We start from the raw sequence: 12,180 nt of genomic DNA on the forward strand, positions 1-12,180 counted from the left end.
TTCATCTGTGAAGAGCACAGGGCGCCAGTGGCGAATTTGCCAATCTTGGTGTTCTCTGGCAAATGCCAAACGTCCTGCATGGTGTTGGGCTGTAAGCACAACCCCCACCTGTGGACGTCGGGCCCTCATACCACCCTCATGGAGTCTGTTTCTGACCGTTTGAGCAGAGACATGCACATTTGTGGCCTGCTGGAGGTCATTTTGCAGGGCTCTGGCAGTGCTCCTCCTGCTCCTCCTTGCACAAAGGCGGAGGTAGCGGTCCTGCTGCTGGGTCGTTGCCCTCCTACGGCCTCCTCCACGTCTCCTGATGTACTGGCCTGTCTCCTGGTAGCGCCTCCATGCTCTGGACACTACGCTGACAGACACAGCAAACCTTCTTGCCACAGCTCGCATTGATGTGCCATCCTGGATGAGCTGCACTACCTGAGCCACTTGTGTGGGTTGTAGACTCCGTGTCATGCTACCACTAGAGTGAAAGCACCGCCAGCATTCAAAAGTGACCAAAACATCAGCCAGGAAGCATAGGAACTGAGAAGTGGTCTGTGGTCACCACCACCCTTGCTCTCATGTCTTGCAAAAGTACCTGCTGGCCAGGAATCAATACAGTTATACATGTCCCACATTGTGCAACACATTCGTCATATACAGGTTGTACTTGTCAATACTGAAAGACAAGGAGATTACAGCACTGTGTAGTGTAGACTTACCTGTACAACGTAACTGGTACCTCATCTCCTTCACTTTCTCACGAGTCCTCTCAAAAGGTACATCGTAGAGTTTCTTCATTGCAATGTGTATTCTCTTCAGTACTCGATCAATTGTGGAGAGGCTAATGGTGTGGACATTTTAAAATATGCCGTCATCTTGTATGACTTGAATATCTTTTAGTGTAATTAGCATTGTTTGCTACGACCATATTACAAATTTCAGCTTCTTGTTGAGCAGTAAACACTGATCTCCTGCCACCACCACGGGGCAGACGCGCAATCCTAGACAGATACATATGTGTATTATAGATATATTCTGAGACACTGGTTAAGTTTACTGGAATACCAGTGAAGGCATTTTGCAGTACAATATTTGATTACATACCTGTTTTCTCTCCTGAATGTCTGGACTAGTGACGACAACGTGGACCGGACCAGGCTGCACTCTCCAGCTAGCCTCTGTCATATTTAGGCCATGGCTGATTATATGGTCTATAATTGTTGTGTGTATCTCATTTGAGATTTCTCCATGTCTTTGCCTTTCTCTGGCTCTTCCTCATCCTCTGTGCCCCCCTCTCCCCCTCACCATACCACCCCACGCTCCAGTGCCACTTCCTCTTGCACAGGCAGGCTCTCTCTACTGCATGCTCCATATCCCACAGCTGTAACATTCAGTCTTACCCTTGCGACATAAACGTGAAACCGATTGGTTATGAGTTTCACCTGTCAGCTAAATTGGACAGCAGTTGTGTTTGGTCGCTCTAAATCATGAGGAAATTGAATTGTTCCCCATCTAGCCTAAGTCTCTCCATCTGACAACTTTTACAACAATTATAACTATTATGTATCTAATATGTGTGTGACAGGATATTGTGATTGTTGGTTGCTCTATTTAGCATGCAGGGATTTACACAATGAACATGTGTATAATTGCTTTTGAGAGTAATGTAATTCAATAGCAAATGAATGCAAACTATATTGATGTACAAGGCTTTCTTGCTGCAATTTGTGCCAAAGCAATTATAAATGACTATAGTAATGTGAGCAACTGACCTGATGTTCATATAAATAGTCACATAGTTTAATAAGTTTTAAAGTCATTCAACGATTGTGCCAAAGCGATGAGAAAAACTGTATCATACTCAAGGCAATATAGAGCGTGTTGGAGGAGACTGGCTCAAATAAAAGGAGAACATGCAGACAACAAAAGCAGCAAGGCTGAGACTGATAATATTGTGCCAGAGATAGATCTGACAATGTGATGACCTTAGTATGCAATGGTTCCTTTATAGACACTGACATAAACAAAACATTCAGAGGTGTCATTTACACTGGGGACGCTGGGGACATGTCAGCAGAGATGATATTACATGAGAAAAGTTGATTTATAGGAGAAACAGATCTGAAAGCAACACAGATTGCCTGAGAGCTGCACTGCTTTCTATTATATTTATATATTTTGAAATGTCACATGCTAGCTACCTGAATTTTGTGTTTCCTATGAAATAAATCAAAACATTTCCACCATAAATTGGTGCAGAAACATTAATCAAAATGCAGGAAATTAAGTGTTTAGTGATCAAAATTTCCTGGGGGAGGTACCCACAGTACCCACGCCTATATCTCGTTATTGAGGATATTTTTAAAACACTGTTTAAGGATGTTTTCGTCTCATTCTCATGAACCTAATATCGCGTATTGTGATGTCTCGCTAGCTAAGTGTCTCTTCACATCCCTAATCTGAGCCCCTATGTCCCCACCACTTTTCCACACAAAATGACGCCTTTGCACCTATTGATGAATGAAAGTGTACTTTCAGGTCAGTCTATATTTTGACGAGTTTTAATGACAGAATTCATCGAAGGACTGGCAGGATGTGGATGCAAAGGTTTTGCTTGACCAAAACACTTCGAAAAGGCTAGACATACTTAATAAAATCAGGTCACAAAGAGTGAGTATATGGCTCTTCTTGGTTATGTGGTCTAAACTTCAGAATCCATTCTTCATTCAGCATATCTCAAGAACTTGAAACACACAAATGTCTTGACTTTTTAGAGACACATGATTCTCACAGGACAGTGATGCTACAAACATATAATGACTTATAGAATATGATGCACTTGCGTAGATTAAATGACCCAACAGTATATAAAGAAGCTAGCACAGTCCTTTACATCCACATCAGTAAAATGCAACATACATATTAATGCAGCAATAATATTAATCCTGACGCATGGTTGTTGCACAAACTGCTCAAAATTATGGATAACACTACACACCTCTGCATGAACTACTTGATCGGACCACAAAGTGTCTTCAGTCAGCAACTCCTTCAGCTCCGCAGTAATAAGGACCTGTATAGGCAGTCTTTCCTCTTAACCCTGCAAACTGTGACACTGCAATTTCCTATCTGCAATGATTAGGCCTATTACCCCTCCCTCACCCCTACTTTTCCAAGCGGGCAGGTGAAGCTACAGTGGCCGACACGCTCTGCCACTAAATAATACATGTGGTCCTCCATTTGTCCAAATTTCACTTCTCCTCTTTTTTCCAATAAACCAGTCAACTACTACAAGTATTAATACTACTTCTTCTTCTGCTTCTTTTGTGTACGTATTCAACATAGTGATAAAACACGCTCTGTAGAGTAGTTTGTCCCTTACAGCTACTGCAGTAACATGGCCAGGTAAGGGGCACCCGCAGTGTATGTAGATGGAAATGGGTCATTCTAAGGTAATAAAAACATAACAGTTCATTATGTAAGGTCTTCATACGCAACTGAAAACATAGATATACTTTTAGTCCCAGGATCTACTTTTCAAGAAACAAAAAGGTTCCTTCAGCTCATTGTTGTGTTCGTTTCCACCGCGGTCAAGACCTGCAGATATTTGGCAAATTAACCAGCTGACGTATATACCATACAAAGCAATGGATAGGCATCATCAGTAACCCACGATCCATGAGCAAAATGTATATGAACATCAGATTTGATTGAACTATAATGAAAAACAATGTGTTTGACCAATAAAAACAGCCTTTTCGTTACAAATTTAATAACAAACTGGATAAAGCCTTCAAGTTCTTAAAAAAAACATGATGGCAGAGAAAGAAACACAAACATAAAATTGCAACAGTTTGGAAGGTCATTAAAGCATTTCCAACGGACAAGAGCTGCAGATCAGCTGGAAGCACTCAAAGGAGTGTCAAAGGAACATGATTTTAACAGGCTTTATTACCTGTTGTAATCAGCTGGTCCGTTTGTTTTGAAGAAGAGGAGACAGACTTCGGCTCCGTGCAGAAACTTCCTAACTAATGAAAACTCAAAATACTTATTCCGGACACAGTATTTAGCATACCTCCATTAGCTTTTAGCTGTAAACACAATGCTGCACACTGCTATTTCTGAGCTATAAATACAATGCAAACGTACAATATCAGACTTGTGTGCTATCTGACTGTTGATTGTGATTTACTGGTTTATAAAAACTATGGTGGAAAAGAGACGAGCAGTGGTAGAAAACACCCAACATGCTTGATTGAAGTAGCTTCCACTCGACCATTCAGAAATTCACTGCAAGGCAAGCCCCCTCCCCAAAGTACCGGTACTTTCAGAAAGTACTACCCCTGAGCAGGGACTGTTGTTGCGGGTAAAATAAAGTCCCTGGAACTAAATTTATACCCTGGTCCCTGCAGTGGAAATGCAATTGGTTCCTCTAAAGGTTCCTACTTCCAGGTTAAAGTTCCTGTGATGGAAAGGAGGCTTCCCATTTCTATTAACAGATCCTCCTAAATATTACACACTGGACATTTAAGTAAAGGATCTGAATTATACTTCCACCCATAGTCTCCTAGACGAGCACTGGACACCTGAGCCAGCAACAGCTTTTTATACTAACTCTGTGATTCCGCGGTTAGTCCACTATGTGGCGCTAATGCCCTTAAAGCCGTCTGACAAATGCGACACAATAAAATCAAGTGAAGAAGAAAAGGAGCCGTTTGATTGGTGATTGCTAGGGGACAGACAGCTTCAGATCAAGCGCTACTGCTACATCTTTAATTTAGGGCACAAAAAAACACCCCCAACAGCCGTTTTTCATCCCTTGTGGAGCATTGTTTAACTTCTGTCTTGACACAGCTGCTGGACGTTTCTTGGTCTTTGATGGAAGCTAAACCCAGCGGACGCCTGCTGTGTGCTAAACTAGATGATGTAGTTTAGCCTTTTCCTAGTTGTGTGTTTATCAGGTGTGACAGACGAAGCCGAGTCTCTGGGAAGGTAAGAGAGCCACCCTGCTAATGCCTGCAAGCTAGCTGGCCTCACAATTTTATATAAATATTTTCTGGATATCCTTGTTGAGCCCGGTTATTTATGCTAGTAGGCGTAGCATTATCAGCAAAGGTAGCTCTTGTCATGGCAGGTTAGCTGCCAGTGTGTCTGCTGATGCTGGGCCTTTTATGTTGGCTGGCACTGAGGCTTCAAGCTAACGCTGATGACAACACAACATGGCAAGGAAAAGTGTATTTTGCAGCTTTCATGTAGCTGTGCCTGTGTCTTTTCTTTGAGGACCATACACATACGGCCCCAAGGAAATTATGCATACTTCACAACCATATTTTTAAGCATGCTTCAATGTTTATGTAATTATAACTATGTGTATAGCACAAAAAAAGAGTAATAAAATGTAAACTAAACCAGTAAAATAAATTAAGTAAATAATACATCATGCTAAAACTAAGCATGGTAAGACTACCAGAAAAATGTAAAAGTAGTCAATACTAGTAGTAGTAACAATGAAACAATGTGAAGCATACAAAAAAAAAAATCAATAACAGACTAAAAACATAGTTAAAATAAATTACTGATATATATGATATATTTTATTCAAGGCTGCCTCTAGTATCAAACAAGTTTAAATTTTCTATAGTTTAAAGTGATGTAGAAACCAATGTGGTATGACCTTAAATATTCAGTGCAGTAGTACAGTGGCACATTTTCTTGTTTTGACTCTCTACTCCAGCAGGAAATATTTAAAAAGTGTAAATCCTGGAATGCTTAAGCTGAAGCCCAATTAAAAGTTTTTAGTTACTTTCTTACTTACATTGATTTTCTTTTTAGACCATTATCTACTTTCATTTGTTCCTGAGATCAAGAACTTCAAACTGGCTGAAATGGATGAACAAAGTGTTGAGGTATGTATCATGCAGCTAAAGATGCTTTATAATTTACTTCCCTATTGTTTACTACTAATACTAGCCCAGCAGCTCAGGTGGTGGCTGTATCATACTGTCTGGAGACTGGACAGTGTTTTAGGTGTGGAGAACTTGGGTGTATTGATCAGGCCAACAGATGGATGATGTAGCCAGATAAAGTGCTGTGACTACTGTAGAGGCAGGAACAGAGAAGTCAAACATTGTTTTAGAAAACACAAGTTTATGCTTGTATACTAAAAGTACACATTTTAAACCCTGATACCAAATATGAACAGTCCAAAACCAGATTTTAAAGTTAGCAAGAGACTGAGAACATTTAAACTGCAGTCTTGCCAAATTCAGTATTTACTCGTGGTATCAAGACTTGGCCATTCCTGGCATCTGGTCTGATGAACAGTGGCTTTAAATGTGAAGAGATGTGAGATAGGGACGCATCTTTAGTAGGATGAATTTGTAAATGATAGTGTGTAGCTCTCTTCTTGTTGCTACTGAGGACCAGCCTACTTTTTCATATAGGTTAGTACATAATGATGAGTGTAATGTTTATCTCTTGTAATAAAACACGGGGCACAGTATTAAACTGCCTCAAATTAGTTTAGGATACAGCGAGCACTATGAGAGTTCAAGATATCTCCATAGTCAAGGAGAGTCATGAAGGTTGATTGCACAAAGGTTTTCCTGTTTTCCTTTTTTTTCAGTGCCGTTTTTTCACACGAGGTTTGTAGGTAACTGGACTGCCATGTAACCATATTTCCGCATATTTAAAAATTTAACAATTTCAGAATTGGTACCATTGTGTGAATGGGAATGGCAGGAAGATATAAGATAGAATTATGGGTTCTTAGAGATATCTGAAGTCTGTAATCCTGACATGGTTTGAGTTGGAAAAGAGTCACGTGCATAGATGATTCTATCATCTGCATAAAAATGCATATCTAAGTCTGTTTTAGTCTACACTTATTAAGTACAACTGTACACTCCAACATAATCCAGTAAAACAGCTTTGTAATCCTCATGTCCTTTGTCAAATGTTTGATCTTCAGTCTTTATTGACACTGTATCTGAGTGATGTTGATTTAACTCTGTGGTCATTTCTGTAGCTGTAGTTAGTGCCAAACTGAGCCTTGTCATCTTTGTTCTGTCCCTGTGCAGAGCATCGCAGAGGTGTTTCGCTGCTTCATATGCATGGAGAAACTGAGGGACGCTCGTCTCTGCCCGCACTGCTCCAAACTCTGCTGCTTCAGCTGCATACGAGTAAGAAAATGTTCTTTTGCATACATTTTGATAGCATGCAATTCTTAGTATCTGTTCTGGCAGAACAGGACATACTGTAGACTTGATACTCAGAATACTAGGTAAATACTAATAAAGGTAAAATTAAGGTTAATTTTGTGAGGTCAAAAGAAAGTACATGTTGCATGCACAGTTTGATACCACTGCTTGTATTAACATTTAGAGCTATTATCATTAAACTGGAACCTCTTGTTTAACAGCGATGGTTGACGGAGCAGAGAGCCCAGTGTCCACACTGTCGGTAAGCGCCTGCTAACACACATCTGCAAACCTTCTTACTGTCTGTCAATGTTCAAAGTATGCAACTTTAAAAAACAAGAAACTGGTTAAATTGTTTTCTGTGCTTTGTTGCCATTTCTGAGTATTTGATAGGAATTTGCTTTGATACATAAAATAAAACTAGTAACCTCAGGGCATAACATGACCGCACAGTGACAGTGACATGACCATAGTCAAACAATACAAAGATAAGATTAATAAAACCGTTGTTCTTTACACAATTGTGTGTAGCACTGTGTGTTGTGTACTATAACAGTGTCCTATGAATGAGAATAACACCAACACCACTAGTGTAAAGGTGGAAAACAGCCTCTGGATAAGTTGTGTTTCAGTTTCAACAAGTTGGTCCGTTGCTTTTGATATGTTGTAAGGTGTGTGACGTGTGGTAAGGTATTAAAATGTATGTCTGTGTACGTCAACACACAGGGCTCCGCTTCAGCTGAGGGAGCTAGTCAACTGTCGCTGGGCAGAGGAGGTCACCCAGCAGCTGGACACTCTGCAGCTCTGCAGCCTCACTAAGCATGAGGACAACGATAAGGACAAGTGAGCATCTCCTACTACTTTTCCACTCTCCGTCTTCTTCTTCACCTGCATGTTCATGTGGGTTGAAGGATTTCCCATAATTATGAAATGATTGCTTCCCGGTAATAGGTCGCACTCTTCCCGGAATTAATAGCCATAAATGAGATCTGATTTTAACCACAAAACTGCGGATAACTAATTTAAAATATTATGTTTATTCTTATCTTCAGACATTTTTCTTTCATGTTAGTTAGTTTATGTGGTGGTAGAACAACAATTTATTTTAACAGGACACTATCTTTGGAAAAACACACTGGCAATCATCTGATCTTCTGCTTAAAATAAAAATGTCCCCACAGCTCTGATGGAGAGGAAACTGTATAAAACTTTCATATCACGATTACAGTAACCAAAATTATCACGGTTATCAGTATTATCACGGTGTTGTTAAAATATGCTGAAAAGTACTGAACCACACACTGAAACCTGTTTTTATATTGAAAACCACAAATAAAATTAGTAGCACGGTGCACTTTTTGTTTGCATAAACATTAAAATGATAACTTTATATAAGCATATGAAAACCATATAAATAAACCATATTTATAAAGTATCTGCAATGCCCCATGCACAGTTAATAAATAATAAATACAAATGAGTCTTAAGAAGATAGTGAAAGCAATTGCAATGAGCCCAACAACTGACATAAATTTTAAATGAACAAAATATGTTTGTCAGGTGACCAAACTACATAACATGTTATCAGGTGCAATGGGCAAATACAGTAGGCAGACACACCGTGCATACACAGCAGCATAACAACGTGTAGTGTTTTTACTGGAGTAGGTAATACTGACAGCTTCAGTTAACAATGTATTAGCAAGATAGACAAACCATGACATTTTTCCAACATCATGCATTGAGCTTAAAGTTAACTTACCCTGCATTTGCTATTAGTTGTTAGTTTCATAATCAAGTTTCCCTCAGCACTCGAACCAAAAAACCAAAGGAAAATACGTTGTTGTCCTGTGTGCAGAGGAAAACCGTATAACCTATGTAGCTATATTTTTCATCAAGGAGTGGCTTTTTTGCTTACTGTTTATTTGGCATGAGATTTGTTGGGTGTCTTAATAGATTGAGATAGTGTGTCTAAAAAGGAGGGCGCACAGTTGGCAATCCTGAAAACAATAATTTAACACACAGCTGGTCTGTAAACTGCGTGGTAGCGGTAATAACACACACACACACATGCACACAATTTTAGTAAATACCTAGATCCAAATTCCCGTTATTCCAGTCGATGCTGCTTGTTTTTGTCCTGTGTCTCCTCCAACACATTCCTCATGTTCTTCTTTCCTCTTACCTTTCTGTCACCATGGTCATCATAGTCACACTCTGTCTCCTGTATTTATGAACTTCGTGAGTTTTCATAAACTTTGAAGAAACACTGAAGTAAAACAGGCCAACGGTTAGAGCAATGGCTGGTTTAAGAAAGTTTCCTCAAAATCTTTTTCTCTCTGTATGACATGTTTGTGTGCTGTCGTTGGATTATTCCTTTGCAGATGTGAGAACCACCATGAGAAGCTGAGCGTTTTCTGTTGGACCTGTAAGAAATGCATCTGTCACCAGTGTGCTCTGTGGGGAGGCATGGTAGTGTTTCAAATATTTTATTTTTAGATTACAGTTTGCATGCAATCGGACAAACATATCATACTTTTCAATTAATCAGTTAATGTCTATAAAATGTCAAAACTTTATTCTAACAGTTCAAACCCCAAGATATTCAGTTTACAATGATAAAAACAGAGATAACAGATAAGTGGCAGAATGTCATATTGGATAAACTGGAAGCAGAGAATGATGTTTGTTTTTGTTGTGTCCAGCACGGTGGCCACACCTTCAAGCCTCTGGTGGAGATATACGAGCAGCATGTAACCAAAGTAAAGGAGGAGGTCGCCAAGCTCCGCCGCCGCCTCATGGAGCTTATCAGTCTGGTGCAGGAAGTGGTGAGTACTGCTTGTTTCTTTTATACAAGAAATACCAGGTTATAAAAGACCAAAGGCCGTGCCATTTATTGATCACATTCTCTCTTCTCAGAGGATGAAACCGTTCTATTTTTGACACTCTTATGAGCTTTCCTGTAACACCACCCTCTGGCCAAATTGTCACACAATAGGCCTCAAGGGGAGGTGAATAATATATAGTGGGTGCCCAACTGAGGATGCCGGCGGAGGGAGAATTTTCCTAGCAACTACTGACCTGCCAAAATATGCCAAAAAAGTCATATCTTAAAAAGAAACATTGTCAAACTTCTTAGTAAATTTACCAGTGATGACGATGACATAGTGAACAGAATAGTTTGTTTGTGTTTCACTTTAATTGGGTTTTGTATCCTATTACAATCCATTATATTTCTTAAGTGTTTAATTGTGTTTTACAGATTTCTTTTGAAGTTCAGATAACAGAGTATTGCTGACATCCACTAGATGGCACTAACATGTTGATATTTATTCTGTGAACTGATGTCTGCTCCATGAAGCTGAAGTGTTGAAATCGTACTTGTTGGTCAGCTTGTGTGTGCGTGTGTGTGTGTGTCTGTGGGTCAGGAGAGGAACGTAGAGGCTGTGAGGGGAGCGAAGGACGAGAGGGTCAGAGAGATCCGAAACGCTGTGGAAATGATGATTGCTCGTCTGGACAACCAACTCAAGAACAAACTCATCACCCTCATGGGTAAGACTCCTGGACACTTGACTGTCACAAAGTACCTTTGTTGATTCTGACTTCATAAGACACTCCTATCAGCTAATAAGTGTCTTTTACACAGTGATGGTTTTATTTAGACATTTCTTGTCAGTGAAAGTATTTTTATGCTGGCTACTTTGGTATTTATCAGTAGTTTAAATCTTAACATTGGGTGTTATTAAACCAGAATTTAACAAAACATAACACGTAATTTTACCCACACTATTAAATAACCTTAGTCTTAATTTAAATGAACCAGATTAATGTAAAGAATGACAAGAGACATTAACGTAAAGGTCTCCTACGTCAGAATAACACAAAGCCACCATGCCTGAATACAGCAATGTTATCTAGTCCATGTCTGAATATTGTTGCAAAACACCTTAACTGGCACTGCAGTGTGTAGACACCCTTCTGAAAGCAGTCAGATGCGCCTTTTATAGCTATGGGCAATATACATATGTAATATTTATCTGGACTGAGTGGGTGCATGCACTCAGCGCCCACATACACAACCTGCCCGCTCAACCACTCGCACTCCCCAGCCTGCTTCAGGGCTGACATTCAGCACAAGTACACTGAAAATAGAAATGCGTTCCTCCCCACCAGGCCAGAAGACGTCCTTGACCCAGGAGACGGAGCTGCTGGAGTCTCTCCTGCAGGAGGTGGAGCATCAGGTTGGTAGTCTACAGCAGCTCAAAGCCTCCATTTGTTTAGCTGTACTGCATTGCTGTTTTGTTAGTGGTGTAAAACAGTGTCAGGGGGCCGTAGTGTGTTGTGTTGTTTTGATAGATTACAATAAATATATAAGGTGCATCTTAAATCCCCTCTAATTATCAAAACAATGATCAGATTATATATTTTAATAGTTAAACAGCTGTGTTGTAACTTATTTTAATACCAAATTACTGTATTGTTTAGGGGCAGAAGAACTACAAGCTGGCAGATGAACATATTGGCACACATTTGCTTATTTACACCTCCAGCAGACATGAATTATTATTAATTTAAGCTCATGTTTGTGTCCAGTCGATCCATGTAAGTCCAGTATTCATTCTCCTTTTTTAGCCTTACTTTGCTTCCTGGATAGGTGCAGGGCTGGTAGTGATCAGTGGGTCTGTCAGGGTTTGTTTGTTGAAACGGCTGCATGCTGCTGCTGGAAACAGGATTGATAAGATCAGCGAACCATACAGTAAAGTTGCAAGCTGTGAAATCAAAACAATGAGAGAATTGTTTTCTCTGCAAAGCTGGTGAGAATTCTATGTCAGTTCTTCACTGATAGCAATTTCTCTCACATTTTGTTTTAGTGGAAGCTTTAATACACTATATGTTTCATGTCGTATTACAGTTTTGGCCCAGCAGACACGTTTTCAAGACTGCGTCTTACAAAGGATATAAGCACTCTTGGGGCAGAGGTTATCTGCCGTGT

General features: G+C 39.9%; 1 protein-coding gene across 8 annotated transcripts in view; it reads left to right on the forward strand.

The window, feature by feature from the left end:
• The window catches only part of trim37 (tripartite motif containing 37), a 51,758-nt gene that overhangs the window by 15,693 nt on the left and 23,885 nt on the right, over positions 1–12,180 (forward strand). For 4 of the 8 annotated variants that reach the window (XR_006823277.1, XR_006823281.1, XM_046041005.1 and 1 more), the window contains exons 1-9: positions 4,722–4,980; positions 5,821–5,894; positions 7,068–7,169; positions 7,409–7,449; positions 7,914–8,030; positions 9,572–9,659; positions 9,893–10,015; positions 10,580–10,739; positions 11,361–11,428. Coding sequence is in view for 3 of the 8 variants with exons in the window: in XM_046041005.1 (XP_045896961.1) it covers positions 5,874–5,894; positions 7,068–7,169; positions 7,409–7,449; positions 7,914–8,030; positions 9,572–9,659; positions 9,893–10,015; positions 10,580–10,739; positions 11,361–11,428 (720 nt within the window). In the remaining 5 variants the exon portion in view is untranslated. Of the gene's footprint in view, positions 1–4,721; positions 4,981–5,820; positions 5,895–7,067; positions 7,170–7,408; positions 7,450–7,913; positions 8,031–9,571; positions 9,660–9,892; positions 10,016–10,579; positions 10,740–11,360; positions 11,429–12,180 lie in introns of those variants that run through there. The other 4 variants (XR_006823280.1, XM_046041007.1, XR_006823279.1 and 1 more) reach the window with 2 other exon arrangements.

The sequence above is a fragment of the Micropterus dolomieu genome, linkage group LG23 (genome assembly GCF_021292245.1).
Source record: "Micropterus dolomieu isolate WLL.071019.BEF.003 ecotype Adirondacks linkage group LG23, ASM2129224v1, whole genome shotgun sequence".
Classification (NCBI taxonomy): Eukaryota; Metazoa; Chordata; class Actinopteri; order Centrarchiformes; family Centrarchidae; genus Micropterus; species Micropterus dolomieu.